This window comes from Colossoma macropomum, unplaced genomic scaffold (assembly GCF_904425465.1).
Source record: "Colossoma macropomum unplaced genomic scaffold, Colossoma_macropomum, whole genome shotgun sequence".
NCBI classification, from domain to species: domain Eukaryota; kingdom Metazoa; phylum Chordata; class Actinopteri; order Characiformes; family Serrasalmidae; genus Colossoma; species Colossoma macropomum.
In genome coordinates, this window is record NW_023494806.1 from 19,366,318 (window position 1) to 19,388,261 (window position 21,944).

Sequence of the window (21,944 nt, forward strand, 5' to 3'; positions counted from 1 at the left end):
TAGCATTTAGTAGCAGCAACCAGGAAGCTTGGGTTCATTAATGTATTAATGCAAATTGATATATTCCCTGATGTCATGAATACAGACGGCATTTCAGTTTCAATGAGTATCTGTATCAGTCCGACATCAACAAAAAATCAAAGGGGAAAAAGTAATGAATCCAATCCAATCCAATAACAAATCTAACTTGTAATAACACACATTGTGTGATGTCATGATGTTAGCTATACATTTCTTCCTGTGGGGAAGTAGACTGTTTTAGTAGTTAGAGCATGAACCTACGTTCAGATGCTCATGTTAATTGAAGTGCTTTAACTAAAAATAGCTCATTTTAAAGATTAGTAGCTTTTAAAGAAAGTTGATATCAGACTTAGTCGATACTCAGGTTTCAATACTAGTATCAATATCGGGAAAGAAGAAGTGGTTTCATATCATCTTTAATCATAATACCATGATGTATTTGAAAAATACTGATCAAATTTAAACTGATCAATATTGTCCACCACTATTGCATTATGACTGAGAAATATGTAAACTAAAAGGAAGAAAAAATGAGAACATATTTTATCAGCAACAGACTAAATCTTCCCTTGGATCAAATTAAGTCATCAGTGAAACCTAAGACAGCCCAACACTGCTCTCCTCACACACACAGGAACTTAGCTAAGACTAACAGGTCCAGTTCCAAGCAGGATCTAGCATGGCAACATTTCAGAATTTCTAATGCAAATAAACACACACACACACACACACACACCATACATTCTCTAAGTAGTTTACCAGCACTACATATCATTATTATCAAACCTAGTTTAAAAGTCTTTCTCTTACTATTGCTCACTTTATGCTGTAATTATATTACCTAGATATGCCAATAATCTTTTTTTTATCATGGTATTAGAACCAGCTCTGGGTTAATAGCTGCAGCCAGTTATTAGTATAAACAAATTACGAAAGTCTTCCACTACTTTGTGCTGCTTTGTGTAGACCAAAGTCAACTTGTGTAAATTCCAAGGAATTAAAGGAAATCAAATAAAAGGAAATAAAAGGAATTAAAATTTTTGGGGGTTGGGCAGGGGTGGCATTTTACAAATTTGTACAGATTTTTTTGACCAGATGGGTGGCATCCCTTTATATCCCCCTCATATTGACCACAATATATATCAAAAACGTTTTTTAAACCATTTGAAAACATATGTATTGCCTTTACATTGAGAGAGCATCTCATGATAAACGGGCCAATAGGAATGCCCAAGAAGAAAAGAAAATTATTTCTTTTTCCTGTGAGGTTATATTTTCAGATATGAGGTTCTGTTACAACACCACCAAAAGTGTTTTAGACAACAGTGTATACAATAATGTCACATTCCCAGGAAATTAATTACATATAGAGCAAAAGCAAGGACATGCTTGTAGACAGCATCTCTCTCTCTCTCTCTCTCTCTCTCTCTCTCTCTCTCTCTCTCTCTCTCTCTCTCTCTCTCTCTCTCTCTCTCTCTCTCTATGAATCAGTCTTAAATTCATAAAGCCTCCCAAGTAAACAGTGTCCTAATCTGTGTTTGTCTCTCACAGATGTTCATGGAATTAAGCAACCTCACAGAGAACCTGCAAATTCTCATTTGCTTTAACTCACCATATACCCAGACAGCTGCATTTATTCAAATTACTGATGGAAACCAGCATACTGTGACACATTTGAGTTGCCCTAACTGCATTTATCATGTGTAACCTCTCCTTTATTGCTTGTTATGAGTTGAGGTTTAATTGACATGGTAAATTTAGTAGTTGGTGAAACAGGAATATCAATGTTGGGAAAATTATTGGGATTTTTGCCAATGATATGCCTTTGTGATCCAAACTTTAGAGAAGCTTCAGAGCCTTTTTATTCAACAAATCAGGTGAGTAAATTTAATACTGCTGGTTTCCACACATTATATTATAGTTAGGCATAAAAGCAGCTTTTCTTATGGTTTTATTTGTGTGACAATCTTGTCTCTTTGTAAAGAGGACAAGGCACATGTGATATTCAGAACTTCATGCTCTCTCACTCTTGCTGTCTTATTCTCATGGGAGCAAATGTCCTCTCTCACTGTGTGTGTGTGTGTGTGTGTGTGTGTGTGTGTGCAGATCTGTGAGTTTTGGGTATGTGAGTGGGGGCTTGTTTGTACATCGGTGCTTTCAGATCAGGTATTAGATCAGTATATTTCTACATTTATCTATAAATGTGTGTGTGCGTGTGTGCCTACATGTGCGATGTTTCTGAGAAGGTTAGATATGTTAATATAGGAACAAGAACAGGAAGAAGTTTTCACACTAAAGTTCAAAAATTATTTTTTTTTCATTCGTAACAACCAATTCCTAATTCCTAACCACCAAAATTGTCACCATCAGATAATCAGTACTTAAAGCTCTTATCTTTGAGAGATAGAAGAAATTGAAGCTTCACTCTTACTTCAGATCTAAAATCCCAAAGTGTGCCTGTCCATCCTTCCACTGTGAGAAGACAACTCAATGCTATAAGTCTAAATGATGTGTGGCTGTCAAGAAGCTATTATTGAGGAAAGGAAATAGACAAGAAAATACAAATCACACAAAGAATCTGCTAGTGTTTTTAAAACAATGGACTGACCCTGGACTGAGCCTGGACCTCAGTATCACTAAAAGTGGTTAGGATTAATTGGATCATGAGAAACAGAAATGCAACCATGCCTAAGATTAAGCTTTGAAGGTGTGAAAAAAAATCCCTGCAGATTTCTTTGAAAAACTGAAAGCAAGGGAATAAAAGCTGCAATAACTGTAAAGAGTGGATACACAAAATATTGAACTTGTGATATTATTTGTAGTTGTTGAGGCGTCTGTGTAATTTTCTGTTAAACATATGTTTTGTGCTTTTTTCCCTGACACGTAAAAATTAACTTGTACTTAATGGCCATTTTGATAAGAAATGAAATGACTTTTACACAGTATTGGCTACGTGGCCAGGGGCGTGTTTATGGCTTAAAGCATGAAATCAAAGCCGGAGATGTATATTTCAGGCAAACCAAAAAAAAAAAAAACCTCTGACATCATTTAGTGTTTCCATTAACCTTTCAATTGTTTAATGTGCTTTTACAATTTTTTTCCAGGCTTGTTGGCTCTCAGGGGTTCGATTAAGACAGAGAAGGGTGAGGTGGAATGGTATGTTCTCTTCTTATCCTAGCACTGTCAGACGCTAATACTTTAGAGCCGTTACCACTGGGAGAACAAGCAGTGCTAATGAAACTCTGACTGAGCCTTAACCCCTTAAACTGCAAAGGCATGAACATGTGGACCCACAAATCTTCACCCTCATAACTAAATAGGTTCCTAAATGGACATACATTTTGAGGACAAACCTTTAATTGGTATACATAGATCATGTGAAAGTTCTTAAATTTTTCAAATGGATCCGCACACTCACACATCTCCTTTACATAAATGATTCTTTAAAGACCAATCCACTGAAAATATCTTGAGGGAAGCAAATCTAGTTCTTCCATGGTATTGCTTCAAAGAACCCTTTTTGACACATTTATTTTTAAGAGTATAGTTAGCAGATAATTTATAGTAGTTGCTAAATAATCAGGCTAAAATTTAGGCTTATTGTTCAAAGGTTAATGAAGAACTGTTTAATCCTTTTTTAAAAGTGTTCAATCAAAGCCTGAAAAGAAATCCATATTTTCATTGATGTTTTGCTATATATTCCTACTCAGGAACACAGGTAATAGCACAGACTGTAAAGGGCATCCTGGCATCTCAGGTTCTGCCATTACAAAGTTAGCGGGCTAGTAGCATCAAGAGTCACTCTAGGAGAAGCATTATGAGTCCTTCTGTACTACATACATACTTATACTACAATCTTTGACATAAATGAGAGGCAAATTTAGGGAAGCTGATGAAGACACCCCAGAAAACACAACAGAAATTAATTTTCCATACTTGGTATTTCAAAATCTCAATAGCAATTGCACAGAAATTATATTATTATGTGTATTTTCTGATTAATTGTATGTCCTAGGATTTACTGAAGAAATTAAATAATTTTATAATTATTACTCTGCAATTGTAAAACTTCTAACACTATTACAACAAAGGTCTTAACGCTTTGGAGGTGAACTTAATCTTTAACATATTAAGAGCATGATCAGGGTAAAGGTGTTCTTTCTAGATCTTCAAAACACAAAAAAATAAGAAACAAAATCCATCTAGCACAAAAATCAGTTATATACATTTAACAAAGAGTACACATCTTACATTTGTAACTTCATACATATAAAGTCTTTTCTCTATAAAATAAAGCAGTTTCTGATGGTTAGAAGCACAGCTGAGGCTCTTTTTGTTCTGTTTACCCATTTCACACACTACATATGTTTAACATTACAGACTATACATCTTTCAAAATAATGTCTTAGAGCTGGGTGTCCTCAGAACTAAAGTAAAACAGGCAAACCCACACATGAGCCCCTCTGTCAAAGCCTTGTGAAACCATCTGTGGTTTCACAGTTGGGGGGAAGGGGGTGATATTGATGAGGCTGGGGTACTCCTATTGATTCTTCTGTTTTGTTGGAGCACTAGCTTGTTAAGGGAGACCCCAGCGGAAAGCGCAATCAATTAGAGAGATATTGCAGGGCATTGATCTCTCTCGTCCTCCCTCCTCAAGCTTTACCGTGGCTACCCCTTCGTTTTTCTATGCATCCATATATTGATTGTGGTTTGGCACTGACTTGCTAATCCTCAAGCCCTCATGACTGTACCTCACTTGCTCACAAGAGATCACAAGAAAAGATGGCTGAACTTTTATGGTCTGGCTTAATGGCATGCAGCAGTGAAATGGACTAAAATAGAGAAATACTTATTTTGATTTGTTTCTTTTCCCTTTATTTCTTTCTTTTTACTATATTATCAAAACTTACCACATTAAGATATCTGATACGATCATTTAAGATGGGTTCCTTTCTAATATTAATCTGATATTTATAAAATTAAATGGGAATGACACTAATTATTAATTTCTTTATAAATCATCAACATGTAAACAAAGCCAGTCAGAGTGGTTTGATGTGAAATGCACCACTCCAGAGAAATTGTTCACAGCGATGGAGATAGGAACCAGACATATGGGTGTTCTACTTCTAAATCTAACTCACTTATTTTTTCAGATTTGCCACTATTTTGCCATTATGCAGATTACATATAGGTTTACTAGTACACTCTTAGAAAAAATAATTCTACCATAATTCATTGCAATTTTATATTTTTAAGTTGTATTGACTCCACACACCCTGTCTTGTCTCTAGGCTTTTTAGCACAGTACCTTTTTTCTGACAGTGTAGTTTTAGATGGTAAATAAAATATCTATAAAACATTTTGGACATCATCACCCCTGGTCCCAACCAGATATAAGATATCCAAACCAGTAAGTTTCAAAGTTGCAGTACAGTTTCACAAACTGCCATGAATAACTTTGCTTACATTTCAACAAATTTTGAAATTTTGAAAAATCAGAAATTCCCTTGTATCCCCTTAAATGGCCAGGGCCCCTGTAGTTACTGAATAATGAGAGATTTAAAGGGGTTAACAAATTGTAGGTGTCATATCAATACTTTTTTCCTACGTTTCCTACTTTTATGAAAGCCAGATGGGCTATACATTGTGGGAGGGGCAGCTAGCATTTTCAAATGATTAAAAATGGAATGGACCATCTTTCATCTTCTGGATGAACAGAAATAGTGATTGGATCTTATATCAACAGAAATGGTTAATTAAATATTTTTTTCCTTATTACTTCTTATTTTTCTGATTGATACTCAATTGACACATCTAAGAAAACTGAATGGTTCAGCAATGCTTTTCTAATTAAGTATCTACAAATTCTAATTAAGCATTAGGTATCTTCAAATGAAACAGTTCTCCATAGCACCAAAGACTATATCCAGATCACCAGAGAGTTATTGATCAATCACTGATCAATTAATTGGTAGATTGATTAAGAATATCTATCAATCAATTTATATGGGTCAAATCCATGTTAAGAAGTACTTGACACTGAGTGTGCTTGTACTGACAGGCCAGATCAACCATCCCAAAACAATAATGTAAAGAACCTCATGAGGTGGCTAATGGCAGGATCAGAAACTGGCTATGAGCGTCTATAAAAACAACACGTCCTTTTTTGCCTACATTGAAATGTGGAATGTACAATGTACAAGCTTTGAAAATGTAATATCAATCAAACCTACGTGCAAACAAAAGTAGCAACTCTTTAATTTAACATGTAATTATTGAAGTCACAAAACATTGTTAAAGAATGGCTATGCCAGATTACAGTTGGAATTTAAGATTAAATTTAGTGTCTGCCTAGTGCTAGTTAAGCAGTGACTAGTTAAGCGCTAGTTAAGCACTTAACTAGTCACTGCTTAGTGCTAGTTAAGCAGTGACCATAGCTAGTTAAGCAGTGACCATAGCATCCCTTAGATCAGATGTGTGGGTCATAAAGTGGCAAAAGGCATGCTGCCTCAGGGATCAGATGGGATCTCTTCTCTCTCCTTTCACTAATAACTGGATTAGTAGAGAAAAGGGTGAATAGCAGATTGTGAAGAGGGGGAGGAGAGTAAAAGACAAGACAGGCCCTGAACAATATGGAGACAGATTAAAAAAGAGGGGGGCTGGGGGCAGACACATTGGGGATTCCAATTCCCATGAGCATTTCGGAGGTGATGAGGCTGACTAATTATGACAATATTAGTTGGGGAAAAGGTGTCGGTGGAGGGGGGGTGTGCTGGGAGAGATTTTGTGTGTTTGAATCTGTGTCTGAAAAAGAGATTCTAGTGTAAGCAAATTTAATAGTGCAAGTAACTTAATGACAAAAAAGAAAAAAGCAATATGATTTCCAATTAATCAATGAAACATCGCCTTTTCAGCTTGCAAATTCATAAACTAGCGGTTTAATTACTGTATGTGTGTGCCAATTTAAATTTTGCTTCAATGAAAACAACATACATTTCTGAGCCATTTCTTTGCTCTGAAAGGATTCTTCCTATAGCATTCTCAATATGATGCACTATGAGTTTTTAAATAATGTTTCAAAGATTGTGTAGTGCATGCTAACTTTGAGCTGGAAGTCACAAAAAATGTGTTTTCAATGATGCCACAACACACAGATTAGCCTAACGATTCGACCCACTAATGAGGCACTTCCCCTGAGAAGTGTGGGGCTATCAGCTACAGCACCAGGTCAACAAGTCACTTAAGCACATCCTAGCTACAGTAACAGGCTGTGAAGACCAAAATAGCCAACAGAAACCTTCATTTTATTGAGCCCTTGAGTCAAGAGTCAAGTAGGGCTTTTTTTAGAGAAGTGAGAGAGGAGAGGGTCAGAGAGAGAGCCACTCCGTAAAGGAGAAAAACAGCTGTAGTGCTCAGGAATTCTGGGAAAATCCAAAAGACAACAGCCCGTTTTTTCCATTTTGAGAAAGCCCGAGCAGATCCTCTGAGACGCATTGTAAACAGCATCAACTCAGACAGGGAGGGAGAGAGAGAGAGAGAGACAGTGTGTGCGCGAGAGAGAGAGAGAGAGAGAGAGAGAGAGAGACAGTGTGTGCGCGAGAGAGAGAGAGAGAGAGAGAGAGAGAGAGAGAGAGAGAGAGAGAGAGAGAGAGAGAGAGAGAGAGAGAGAGAGAGATTACTTGTATACTTGACAGATATGTCTAAACTGGAGAAAAATAGACACTCTTCTACTCCATTAGCTAAGGGCCCTGGGAGCTTGACCAGACTGTGCATAGGTGCACATATAAAACATGCATATGTGCTTTTTGCATGACAAGCAATTTGAGGACCATTAAAGGCCTTTTTTTTTCTTCAGTTGTTTTCTCTCATTCTGTACATGCAGTGAACTGAATACTAATTGCATTTGGTTTTAAATGGTCCAAACCAGCTATGACAGGAATCCCTACAGAGCTGCTGTGTGAGGAGTGCTGTACAATGACATCTGCGCTAGTGGAACTAAAGACGATTTATTAGATCTGACTTTAGACCACTATTCTTACCTGTCGATGATGACGGGGTCTGATGGTGTCTCATTACGATTTCCACAACTCTTTTTCTCACAGCAACGACTGTGTGCGGAAGAGAGAAGGCAATATAAATTTCAAGTCAAGTTTACATATAATGTTAGGGTAAAACATGGTGCTTAATGAAAATGTATGCTGGTGGACTGGATATTAAATGATGCCAGCAAATTATATTCTGACCCCGTGACCTGTTATAATTTCCCATTAGCTGGAAAAACTGCATGTACTGTAATTATATGTAAAACAGAATTACAAAGAAAAGAAAGACTTGAGGAGGGGCAGAAAGAAAATTGTGGAACAGCAATGCACCAAATTTACTTGATTTAAAGGTGTACATCATTCTCACAGGAAAAAACACAATTAGTAAGAAAGAAATATATTTATTTCATGTGGATATGATGTATAGATTTGCTACAAAGAATTTGGTTACTTCTTTTTAACATGTCAGATAAACTCCTTCCCCTAACTGATAACATGTGAACACCATATACTTAACTAAAATGCACTATACAAAAATACACATCTATAAAGGGACTCAAGAAACCATCATGCACATGCACACATATATTCAGCCACACACGCCAGCACCAAGCCTCTCTTGTCTGTAGATGCGACTCCACCCCTCCCACTTGCCCCGCACTCCGCCCCCCTGCATAACAAAGGTGCCCCCCACCCTGGCCATCTGCCCCTATGCTGTCCCTCGAACCCCCTCCCCACCTAAACTCCCCCTCTGTCAGACAGAGCCACTCCCCAGCTGTGCTGTTTGCCCTCAACAACGCCACCCCCAACCTCTCCTGGCCTGGCTCTGTTATTAGCCAGCTGTGAACCCCACTCGGGCATCTGCTGGCCGCACAATGGAGGCGAAGCCGATTTCGACTCCCCCTCTGCCCTCCCCGTCATGTCCCTGGGCCTGAGGTCACCACACCGCACGCCTTGTACCTCCCCCACCCAGACTTCTTGTCTGTCTGTTACCCAGTGTCCGTGTCTTCGATTACGCAGGTGTCACTGTTGGCCCTGCTGCTTAGTTTGGCCTTAGTCTGGGTTAAGGTAATATAATGAGCTTAAATTATGATAAACAGTAATATGGTCTAATTCTCTATGGTCAAAAATGACAGTGATTTTTACTAGCTTTCACTGACAGATGTATCTGTCAGTAGTTCAGTTTTCAATTTTCAATTTTCAATTTTCTTAAACTCATGTCAGAAACTCACAGTCTTAAATAATATTAGTATAAAATAAACTCCTTATGAATAAATTTATATGTTAACCCTAAAACTTAAAACAGACCCTAAAACATGTAAAAGACATTAATTCTCACAATGTTGAACTCTTAAACAAGAGTAAATAGAAAGTATACTGTCAGTTCTAATTAAAAAAGTACTTCACAAATGTAGTGTTCACACACAAAAATCACTTTGTGAATTTTTGTATAATACAAACTCAATTCCAAAATAGTACTTGGACAGTATGTGAAATGCTAATAAAAACAGAAAGCAGGGATTAGTAAATTCTTTTTAACCAGTATTACATGGCACAAAACAAGACAAAAACACAATATTTTAACTTACTAAATAACTTAGTGCATAGTACACTCTTGAATTTGTGGATGCAGTGATGAACAGTATTTATTGACAATGTTTTTTTAAAGTATTCCCAAACCCATGTGATGACATCCATCACAGGAGCAGCCTTGTTTTTAATGCAGTTTGAGGGGTGAAGATCACAGGCATTTGTCTGGATTCCCTGAATCTTTTGATGATATTATGCGCAGTATAGGGTGAAATATCTAAAATCCATGGCTGAATAACATTCATTTAACAGTTGGACTACGTCATGCATTTTTGGCCTAGTGACAAGCCTTAACCTATGGCAAAGGACTAGACATTTCCTGAACACTGCTTTTATATCCGAGCATGATTGCATCACCTGTTTAAAATGTTTTTTCACATGCACATTTAACAACTTTTTCATAATTTGAACATTTCACAACTTTCCTAGTCTTAAAGTGCCCCTGTCTCAAGTTTTCGGAGCATGTAGCATGCATCAATTTCAGAATGAACATATATGTACAAAAAACAATGAAGTGGATAAGGCAAACCTTTAAATACATTTGTACTGATTTTGTTTAGATACAGGTGAACATAGATTTATAAATCACTGTCCTATGTGACTGTATGAACTGACTAACTGCTTGCTAACATAGATTGACTGTGACTTTTACCTGCACATGACTTCATGAGTAAGCAGGACACGGCACATTTCAGGATTTTTGTTTTGTCCCTCATATGAAATGGGCTAAAACACAAACATAGAAAAAGGGAAACAAATGTCATCTGCAGTCCAACTACAAAAGCTTCACATTGTCTAAGAAGCTTCAAGTTGTCCCAGAAGTTTACCTGTTTGGTGACAGAGTCAATAAGGCGAGCATAAAGGTCTTGCTCAGTTCTCACACCTGTCAACACACGCATGTACAAGTTGATATACTGAAAACAAATGAACAACATTTAACCACAAAACAATAGCCTGACCTATGGATAGAAGCGAGTAGCCACCAATTAGTAGGCTTTACTTATTTCATGTTGATTTATGGCTATTCACATTCATTCATTTTTAAATTAGTTTTTTTTGGTTGAACATTTGAGGAAACCAAAAACGACAAATTGCATTAAAAGAAGCAAAAAAGGCACTTCATTTAGTCAGTTGTATATTGGCAAGTTAGTATTGTTCAATGGTTATTGCTCTTAGGATTTTAGATTTAGTTTTAAGGTTTTTTTAGTTAAAAGCTATCTTTAAAGCTATCTTAATCTTAATGTTAATAGTTGGCTGTCAAATTGCCAAATGTTATCTTATAGTTTTTAGGATATGGCCCACACTAAAGTCTAATAGGTTTCAACTAGGTTTCAACTTCTCATTTTCCTTATAAATTATGCTCATTAATGTATTCAGCATCTACCTTAGGTTAAAACAGTGAGGGCCACAACATAGCTGAAAGGGGGATCATCTGGAGAGAGGAGGTGTATGTGAATGTATGTGTATTAGTATATCTCAGAGTGGGCATCTTTCATCTACTCTCCCATGGGTTCTTTGGTGATGGCAGAGGAGAGGAAGTGAGGGCCCATGGGAACTCACATCTCTATGCGCCTCTTGTTTTTGTTGTGTATCACCACTGGGAGGTTCATGCATCACAGAGTCTCATTTGCCCATACAGCAAGCGAATAAGAACAAGTTAGGCTGTATCTTTTGTGATATCAGCTCAACATACTGGTGCAGACTGTGACTGTTTTGGGAAACATCTTGATGCCTATTTTTCACTCTTAGAAATGAAGATTCCTAAGTACTTTTTGATGTAGACATATAGTTCTAGAAAAAAACTTGAAATTGACATAGAACTGTCTTACAATCCAGACCTCCAGTCTAGTTCTGGTCATGGATTCATGGTGTAGATTTGGTACAGAATCTTCTCATTTTGTGGATGGTCTTTAAATTTTTATAAAGATCTAAACACTCACATTTATTTGTTTGTTTGTTTGTTTGTTTGTTTGTCTGTTTAACATTCAAGTTAATTATTTAAATAAGTTACAAAGGGCATTGTTCCACTGAACGCATTTTGGCAACTTTATAGTTCAAGGACTGTAAGACAACAGACAGAGGAAAATTCATTCATACTTGCATTCATGTGACCAAATATTTAAAAATCTATATTTGTGTGGTAACACTTCACTTAAAGACTTTTTAATCACTATATGATAGCACTAAAATCCTATGAGGTCTTGTTATACTAATATGAAAAGCATAAAAATGTTAGAACATTTAATTGACTCAATGATTGACAGACCTTTCTGGCCTTTATCATTATGTGATGGGAAGGCAACAGCATGTTGAGAATTAAGTATCCAGAAAACCTAGCAAATGTCTTTATGGACATTATGGACATACATCTTTTGTATATTGCATGTTGCTCTCTTTTAAGACTATTAAAACAGTACTTTACAAAATTGCACACAGTCCTCAATATGTTTAACAAAGTTTTATACATTTAGTCCTTAAAGGTCACACTGTAAGAAGAGAAAGAGCAACAAACATACCATTACTGTAAAGGAGCTGGAGCTTGTAGTGCGTGCCATTGTTGGTTTTTTCTCCCATCTGCTCCTTAGAAGAACAGGACAAAGAGACACAAAACAACATAACATATGATCTGGTGAAACAAATGTGCTTCAGCATAAACACAATAAATTTGTCCTGTACATAAACCACATATTATGTCAACCCAACTTATTATTATAAAAACATTGGTGTAATTTACTCTAAGACTAACCAGATCATGCTTGTTTAAAATTCTAATGGTGGATAACAGCAAAACTTTAAGCTACAGCAACAACAGTTCTTCCATTAGCCAACTGTGCTTGCACACAGAGGAATTAGACCTCCACATTTAACCCATCTGTGCAGTGAAACACCCACATACATGCACACTAGTGAACACACATACTAGGGGCAGTGAGCACACTTGCCCGGAGTGGTGGGCAGCCCTATCCACAGCGCCCAGGGAGCAGTTGGGCGTTAGGTGCTTCAGTCCTGTACATGACTTCAGTCAAGGTGCTTCAGTCAAGTACATGACAGGCACTTCAGTCATGTACTGTTGGCTCAGGGGATGAACCGGCGACCTTCCGGTCACAGGGTTGGTTCCCTAACCTCCTGCCCATGACTGCCCCCAAATAAGAAAAAGTACTTTATCAAAGCACAGTTTGATTACATACTATTTAATATATGTTACATTTACCAAGATCTTTGTGTTTAAAATCCAAATTTGTACAGAAGGGGCACTGTTTGAGCAATTTTGCTTGGGACTTGGCCAAGGCCAAGGCCTACTGGCTAAGAAGCCTTAGTACATAATAAGCCTGGGGTTTTGAAGGGTTAAGGATTTAGTTAACATATAATCATTTGAGTCCAAAAAAGGAGAAATGGAATAAGTAATGTCTTAAATACACAGGTTTACATTACTCACAAGGGCCATTAGCACACTCATGTTTCAGCTAATAGAAGTTTAGACTTCTATACAAAGCACTTTCTTTTGAGGAGCAATCCTGAATACATTTCAAAAATCAAATACAGAGCTAATCACTGGATGTGCACACAGGTTTGCATGTGTGTTTGTGTGTGTGTGTGTGAGTGTGTGTGTGAGAGAGAGAGAGAGAGACAGAGGGACAAAGACACAGAGAGACAAATAGAGACCAAAAAAACTTAAAAGAAATGAGGCACAGTTGCCCTTGAAAGAGAAACTCCAGTCTTGCTTGAGGCCTATAAACCAAGCCCCTTTTCAGTTTCTCCTGCTTTTCCAACTTCTCTCTTGTTAACTGGCCTCCAGAGAATGCACCGAGGCCCAATACCCCAAGGAGGGATGAACAGAGAGAGAGCGAGAGAGAGAGAGAGAGAGAGAGAGAGAGAGAGAGAGAGAGAGAGAGAGAGAGAAAGAGAGAGAGAAAGAAAGAAGATAATACCATAGTACAAAGACTATTTGCTACACACTTTTATACATACAGCACACAGTGAAGCAATCAATTATATCAGGCAATATTACTCTTAAATGATCTCCAACGTGCTGCCTAAGACTAGTTTTCCGAAATTGTTCCTGACAGCAATCATTACTAGTTAAGTATCACAAAACAGTTTTGTCTGCAGGGGAGGTGTAAAGTATGCTATTTGTTACATAGACCAATATCCATATGAACTTCAATCTTACACTTGCACTTTAATTGACTTGAAACAAAGTCATGACTATTAATAAATGAAGCAATTCCAATGTATTTCTGTGTATTAGTTAATCATCCTTCTGTAGAACTCATTGCTGACATGCTGGTCTACTCTGTCTGTCGTTTGAGGTTATGCTGCTTTGATTCTTAACCACAACCACTTACTCTTGGCTGGAGTTTGACCACAAGGCACGACAATAACTCACCAACTTAGGTATCACCATACACAATCTCTCTTTCTCTCTCTCTTTCTCTTTCTCTCTCTCTCTCTCTCACACAAACATTTTTTAACTTTCAGTAATTCTTAAGCCTCCACTTCATTACCTTAATAAAGAGGAATTTCACCATTTTTTTAAATTTTTGCACAATAGAATAATTCAGTGTAAACAAAATCATTCAGAGTGGTTTGATGTGATATGTTGCATTGTTGAGAAACCAGCTTTTGTTTACAGTGGTGGTGATAGGAACCAGGTATCATCATAATAGTGTAAAAAAAACAGATTGTATTTTCTGGTATTATTTTTTTCTTACAATGCACTGCATGTTCCACTCCACCATGAATGGCTTTACAAAAATGTATTTTAAGCCAAAACCTTACATTAAAAGTTTCAGGAATCAGACAATGTGTTTTTAACCGTTTCATGTAATACTTTCTGTGACAGAGCTTTTAGAGGCATTAAACACTGCAGATGTCTGGGTTCTATACATGTTTAATACAAGGGAGAATTAAACATTTGTTATACTTATGCTCACTAATGTCTTCTGAGAAGATGATTCAAACAGCATGTATTTGTGGAAGTTTGTGTTTTTAAAGACAGTAATATATTGGAACAATTACCTGTACCTCTAACATCTATTGCTCAATCTTACTGTCTTCCATTAGTTTAATGAAATACAAAAATATGCATTTCAGTGTATCAAAACACATACACATACCTTTTCATGCTCCACAAAATCAACAAAGGCTGTCCTTTCAATTTCCACTGGTTGTCCATGCCGGTCATAGAGGGCTAACACAAAATGGAAGAAGTTGGACTTGCGCAGATTGGAGGGGGGTTGTTTCTCAAAGTGTGCCCGGGACAGGGCTACTCCACTGTGGATGCAAGGATTTCATGGATTTAAAAGTTTTGTACTGCAAAACTTGTAAAAGAAATTGAGTGGAATACAATGACTACATAAATTCACTTTTGTGATTTCCAGGTTTTGGCAGGCTTGTTTTGAAAACTATAGCAAACAAGTAAAGCTTGGGAACAATCAGTCTTAGTCCAACACAGTGTTCAGGTGTATCTATGTTTTAATTCAAACCATAGGATTATATTACTACATTTTTCATTTTGTATTACTCTTGATCATATTTACTTACATCTTTCAAGAGACAAGATATGATACTCCAATTTTCAAGTTGAAAAAATAAGAAATGTGCCCAGATCAAATGTGACGAACCCACAGAACAAATGATTTATTTAATCTCATATGTCTATAAATATGCAGTAAATGTTTGTTGTAACTTAGAATGGTCATAAACTTTTATACATTCTATAGCGATGTGTAAAAAAAGGGCAAAACCACAGATTTTCTGTATGAAGTTTTTATCTCATTATAAACTGTAATTTTAAGTAAATGAAAGGCTTTTCCAAATACTTTGTAAATCATAAAGTAATCCAGAAGCAGAGACAAACTTCACTAATGCATATTCGGAGAGGTGAAAGAAAACACTTGAAGACTTGAAATGTGGATTTCTATCATGTAAACGTAATAAAAGCTTTAGAAAATATACTAAATTGTAAAGTTCATACTAATGTCACCTATTGTAGACCTGTAGAATGGCACTTACCAGCAGAGCCCTTCAGCCTTTCGGCCTTGAAGGTCCTATATTAAAAAATGGTAATAATTAAAATTAATATTAGACTTTAGTAAATGTCCTCAGACTGCGTTGGGAAAATGTTTGATGTTTCTAAGGGCGACAGTCCACCACTGATTAATTCTCACTTAGGGTTTCTTTAGCGTCATTAAATTGACAGTTTAATGGGAAGTTTTAATTTTTTAATGGCGACAGTCCACCATAGTTTAACTGACACTTAGTCTTCGTTAACTGTAAAAAACGGGAAAAGAACAAAAATTGATTTGAAATATTTTTGAGATTTGATTTAATGAGTAGATCTTTTGTTAATCCGAGCTGTTATTTTTGCTTTTTGCTCATTTTAATCAATTAATTTATTTGCTTTGAATTAAACTGCTTGTTCATTTTTAGTTTGAAGGACAAAATATATATTTATAGTGTTATGTGCGTCACATATAGAAATATGTGTGTGTGCAGCAGTAGCTAATTTTGGGGATTATACTTCTGCTGGCAAGATGCAGGTCTCTAGGCTAAAACAAGTACACATTGTGTATTACTTAAATTGTATACATCTTTTACGTATTGATTGCAGTATGTATATAAATGCACGTTGATCAAGTCGCTTGCCTAATTCAAGCTGTAAATGGTTAAAACTTGGTAAAGAAAACTAAATGTCGGAGCATGGCTTTGACTGGAACACGGAATAGTCAAGTAAGAAATTCAAAGATTTAACGATGTTTTTAGTTATTTAGTATGTTTATTCGTGCAGTCTTCAATTTTGATGCTTGAAAATCGGCAAAGTACATTCGAAAACAATTAACAGTGTGATCTTTTTCTAGCTATGATTATTATTGTTGTTTTTGTTTTGTTTATTTTGTTGTTACTGTAGTCTGGTATTATTTCACTTTTTGCAATTCTGGAAGCGACTCTTCAGTGCTCGTTACTAGAGCCGAGGAGAAAATTCGTAAGAAAAATATTCAGCAGTTGTAATAAAATATTATTTCATTATTGAAAACTTGTAGAACAGCTCTGCTTTGGCTGTATTGGTGTTTATTAGAGTTCCTCGCCGGGCACTATCCCTCCGCCTCCCTGGCATTTTAGGGTCACGGTCAGTGAAGCTCCAGACCTGTTGATGGCTCATTTTGGTAAGAGAAAATGTGCGTTTAGAAACCTTAAAGCGACCAAACTGATCAAAATCAGACGTCAGCTGTAACTTGTTAAATTTCCGTCATTAACTGTTTTGCAGCATGCAATAGGCAAAACAACGCTGAATTATGTTGACACTCATGCAATCATCTTGTGCAGGCCTGATTCATAAACGTGAATCTGAACATTTCTCGTGTAATGCACTTGGAATAATGTGAATTGAGTTGACCGCTCAGCTGTCTGGAACCGGACACTTTCATAACTAATAAATTGCCCACGATTCGACTAGTTACAAAAGTAAAAATGTGTAAGGTGCCGTACCTCTGTGCTGCTACATTTGCATCAACAACACCGATATTCCGCACCCATGATCGGACCGAATCCATTTCTTCCTCAAAACTTCGCTCTTTCACACTGGCAGCTTCACCAGCCAGATGCTCCTGGGCTCCGAACATTTACAAACACGCCGTACAGACAAGATCCGCTCACCTGTGCGAAACTGGCACACGGGAGGCAACAAAAAGTCCAAAAAGTGACCAAAGATGCTGCTGACTCCTCGATACACACTATGAGGTTTTTAAACCGACATCGAGAGTTGTAATATTTCTGAAGCAATACTTTTTCTCCTCTTCAGAGTTTATCTACGGCTTTGAGAGCAGATGTATCCAGCTTTGCGACGCAAGCATTGTTCGAATGAAAGTAGGGAAAGTGTGCTCTGTCTATTTGAAAAAAAAAGAGAAAGATCACTTGTTTCTACATGGAGAGTGAACTTTCCTCAAAAAAGCTACACAACAAATAAGAAAGATAGCCCACGCGCTGCGTCCATCCACGGGCAGTCCACTGTATGAACGCTTACGGCGCTGGTCCCATAGCCCTACACTGAAAGGTGAGGATGCAGGGAATCACAAAGCGTTTGGGAACGGTGAGGGTTTATCCCCCACCTGTATTCCGACAAGCTCCGCCCTCGTGCTTGGATTGGCTGGTAATTCATACTTAGACGCGGGTCATCGTTTCAGCATTTGGGGATGGTTGTTTTTTTTACCACTAGTATTGTGGAGCGCACCGCCTCCTGCGCAAGGATTGGCTATGAGCTGCTTGTGTGTGTGTGTGTGTGTGTGTGTGTGTGTGTGTGTGTGTGTGTGTTAGGGGGGTGTGGTGGACTGCTATCCAATCCTAGCGCGGGGGGCGGTGCTAGTCGGAAAACAGGTGGGGAAAAACATGCGTTTATCACTCGGAGAACGTAATGATGCTGCAAGAGATATGAATGAGCGACCAGAAAGTGGAGGAGGAGTCGAGCCATGTTTGGATGGAAAAAGTGAGTTTTAAGGCCGTAAACTGCGTAAAAAAAGGTCTAAAATTTTGATCATTTTGTTTTTTTCTTCGTTTCTTGGGTATGAACGCACAGTTAAAAACCACCTCTAATGTTAATTATTTTTTGAGTTATTGATAAACTCAATATTATTAACACAAAGGTTAAGGCACGAACGAAACGTTGCAATCCAGCACAAGAGAGCGAGAGGGCTTTATTTGTTCTCCATTAACGATTTTGTCCAAAAAGCGAATTTCACTTTCTTTAAAGTGTTTTAACTTGTGCAAGGACTGCACTGGATGCGTGAGATCTCTGACATTAAAAAAAGTTGTTTTCTTTTAACTATATTTTAATATTTTGAAGTAAGTGTGAAACGTTACAAAAGGGAAACGCTTCTTGCACCCCAGGGAGTTGATATATTGGGCATATGACTTCGTGATCGAACAGAGTTTTAGACCTAAAGCCCATAGTCTGACAGACTGACAGCTGCGAGCGTGAGTGCAGCAGGCAGGCAAAACAATAAGACTTCTCCAAACTTTTTTGCATTTCCGCTTTTTTCTCCTCGCGCTCTGAAAAGGGAAGGCCTTTCCATCTTCTCTCCCTCTTGGCTGGGGGCATTGTCTGTGCGCGAGGCTCAAACGTCTAAACAATGAGTGTGACCCCCCCTACACACTCATATATACACACACCTCCACCCGGCTTCCACCAGCCATCTGCCAGCGCGCCACGGACTCAGCTGTTCGCCCAATTATGCAGACTGTCGCGGAATCCACACACACACACACCACACACACACACACACACACACACACACACAGGCCCACGAATCCTATCAGGCAACTCCAGCACTGGCTGGCTATCCGGTCCAGAGCAGGCCAGCGTAGTTATATGAAGTTAAATCATTTGTTCAATGTACTCTCATTCTTACATTTTCCTCTCACTTATTTAATTCACATGGCAGCACACACGTCATTTGGGTTTATACTGCATTACTGTTGGACATGCATTACTGCATTACTTTGAAGGACATTTATGAACTCGTTAAGATATATACCACTTAATGCATTGCTTACACAGCCAGAAAGTTTCGACTATTTATTTGCGCAAACCAGTTCAAATAATGCAAACAAAATGTTCAGAATGGACTGTCACTATCAGCTCTATGAATTCTGATTAAAACTGAAGGTAGATAAGTTTAGAAGAAATGTTATTATGTATTTAATAACTGTCAAACATTTTACTCTTTTTTTGTTAATTTTCATCAATTATATTTGAGCAACAGGCGTCTGACAGAGAGCACAAAACACGTATGATACAAGAATTTCTGGCTGTTAAATAAATGCATAGATAGATAGATAGATAGATAGATATCCAAAGCAGAAAAATAAAAACTTAGAAAAACAATATGCATTTAAAAAAACCCTCTTGTTGGCAGTAGCATTAGCAATATATTAATCCTCACTTTATTTCTGTTGGGTCAAATAAAAAGTGTGAAATCTTTGGGAGAATTTTACTTCATGTCCAGCTAAGCCAGTTGCTGTTCATCTCCAGGTTTAGGGCAAAAGGCCTTGCTCTGTTTGAGCATATGAACAAAGAACTATCGTGTGCCACCGCACGCTTTCTCTCCATTCTCTTACCCCCTTGGGAATTACAAGCAAACGTAGCTGCCTTGTGCTGAGGCGAAGAGGGCGTTATTTTTCCACCGCACGTATTCAGGAAAGCTCCGCCTCCTGCGCTAGGACTGGCTAGTTGTATCGCGTCTCTTTCTCTAGGAACAGAAAAAGGCGAGTCCGAATTGCTAGCATGTTCTAGCGCAGGAGGCGGAGCTTGTCAGAATCAGGGGTGGGAGAGTAAAGAGCGTTCGAACTGGCCTTAACCCGAGTCTAACATCCAACAGGCAAAACAGGTGTAGCCCACTCAAATCAAAGCAGTGAAAAGTGACATTTTGAGAAATGCCTTACATTAGCGCTCATGCTGTGAGTATAATACTGTAAATACATAATGTATTTTATCTGATGCATTTTCGTGTGTTTTCGTGCACTAGCTGGAAGTATTAGGGCAAATGTCTTCTAGAAACCATGACTAGCCTACCTGAATGAACTGAGCATAGGTAGCCTACATTTAGCATTCTCTTCGGTTCATATGAGGTAACCACAATGTGTTACAGAGAAAAAGCGAGTTCTCATGCAGCAAATAGAGAGATTAAACGCTGCTGTCGTTGTCTTTCGGACAGATAGCACAGGCGTATTGACTCTTAACAAAAAGTTCGTTTTGGTGCTGCGCCATCTGCTGGTGAAGAGGTTTTTTTTTATGCGGAGAGATCGTGTACGGGGTTTATGGGCATGTAGCCAGGACAAATAAATGGCAACAGTTTGTAAACAGCTTTCAGATGTATGAAATATATTTATCAGTCTAATCATACCAAAATAATTCCAAACCATGTATGAAAAAGTTTTAATATTTGGTCTTAAAAGGTTCCTAAAAAATAATCAAAAATTAATAATCCAAAAAATAATCAAAATATTGTCCTGGTAAAATCATGACTGTCAATTACAACACCCCTTCACAGCTTAGACTGTCACCATCTTTACCTTATATCTTCTTTGAGACAAGTTATTACATGAAATCACGTTAAAAAATAATGAATAAAGCAACTCTGATGGGTAATAAAAACTCTGCTCATTATTTTGAGATTTGTGACTACACAGTAAAAAATTGCTGTCAACTTAAAAAAAAAAAAACTTGCAAACATATGCCTTTCTGCCACGTTGCTCTCTTTCAAAGGCAAAGGCTACATTAGTGCTAATACCTCTGAACAGAACAAAACATTTCATTTAAATATTATTCTATGTAATTTAGTAAGAACAACATTAAATGAAGCCTTCCTAGGTATTTTTCAATTCTCATTCACAGCATAGGTAATTATTGTCAATCATTGCTGTTTCTATCTTTTCTTCACTTAACCTTACTACTGCACTTAATTTCCAGCCTTGCATAGCCAGCCAACATTAAGATATCACAGCAAAATAATACTTTAACCCACATAATATAGATAGGATGTGTGGTGCCCTCAATTTTCCTGATTATGTGGCTTCCCGATCTCTATAGCTATTAACTCTGTGTTTTCATTCCCTCAGCGTAATGTTAACTACTGTTAGTTTCAGCTTCAGACATGTGCACTCCAAACAAAATGCATGTTTTTATACAATAACATGTCAAAATATGTTTTAAACACATCAAAAAGCATACAGTTACTTGTAGCAACTCTTTAGTTTAGTATGATGTGCATGATGAGGAAACTTCAATGTGAAACCAGAGAACACACAAGCACATTTCTCCACAACCTAAACTGTAACTTTTTAAAGTACATTTTGTTATCCGATTATCAGCATTATGATAATCCTAGTAAAATTAATGAGGTATTAATTCTTAATTCTCTACAGTGTTTGAAATGCTACATTAGCTCCAAGAAAATGTTGGTGTACATTCACCGTGCAGACAATTATGGCTGTTGTGGCTTAATAAAGACATTTGCTTGTAAGACATTCAGACATTATTTACTTTGTACTGTGCAGCTTTACAGTGAATCCTTTAGTAAAGATTAAGTTAACTTATATCCTACTTTAATTGAAGGAACCTGTTTTCTTTCTTTCAATGATGCACATAAAACCTACTCCAGTGCTAGTAGCTCTCCCCCTGAGCAAAGCTTTATGCATAGGCTTTTTCAAATGGACATACACATAGCAGAAAATGAAATGTCACATATCATTTTGTTGCATAAAAGAGTGCAGTTTTCCTGTTTGTCTTATGTT

The 21,944-nt window shown here is 37.4% G+C and overlaps 1 protein-coding gene across 3 annotated transcripts in view; it reads right to left on the bottom strand.

Annotated features, from left to right (window-relative positions):
• ebf2 (EBF transcription factor 2) overlaps nucleotides 1–17,702 on the bottom strand; it is a 33,866-nt gene extending 16,164 nt beyond the window's left edge. For 2 of the 3 annotated variants that reach the window (XM_036598417.1, XM_036598419.1), the window contains exons 1-6: nucleotides 17,145–17,702; nucleotides 14,774–14,930; nucleotides 12,173–12,236; nucleotides 10,484–10,539; nucleotides 10,309–10,382; nucleotides 8,064–8,132 (exon numbers count right to left, since the gene is read on the bottom strand). In XM_036598417.1, the coding sequence (XP_036454310.1) occupies nucleotides 8,064–8,132; nucleotides 10,309–10,382; nucleotides 10,484–10,539; nucleotides 12,173–12,236; nucleotides 14,774–14,930; nucleotides 17,145–17,278 (554 nt within the window). In that variant the 5' untranslated portion in view covers nucleotides 17,279–17,702. The remainder of the gene's footprint in view (nucleotides 1–8,063; nucleotides 8,133–10,308; nucleotides 10,383–10,483; nucleotides 10,540–12,172; nucleotides 12,237–14,773; nucleotides 14,931–17,144) is intronic. The other variant, XM_036598418.1, reaches the window with a different exon arrangement.
• Between the last annotated feature and the right edge of the window lie 4,242 nt (nucleotides 17,703–21,944).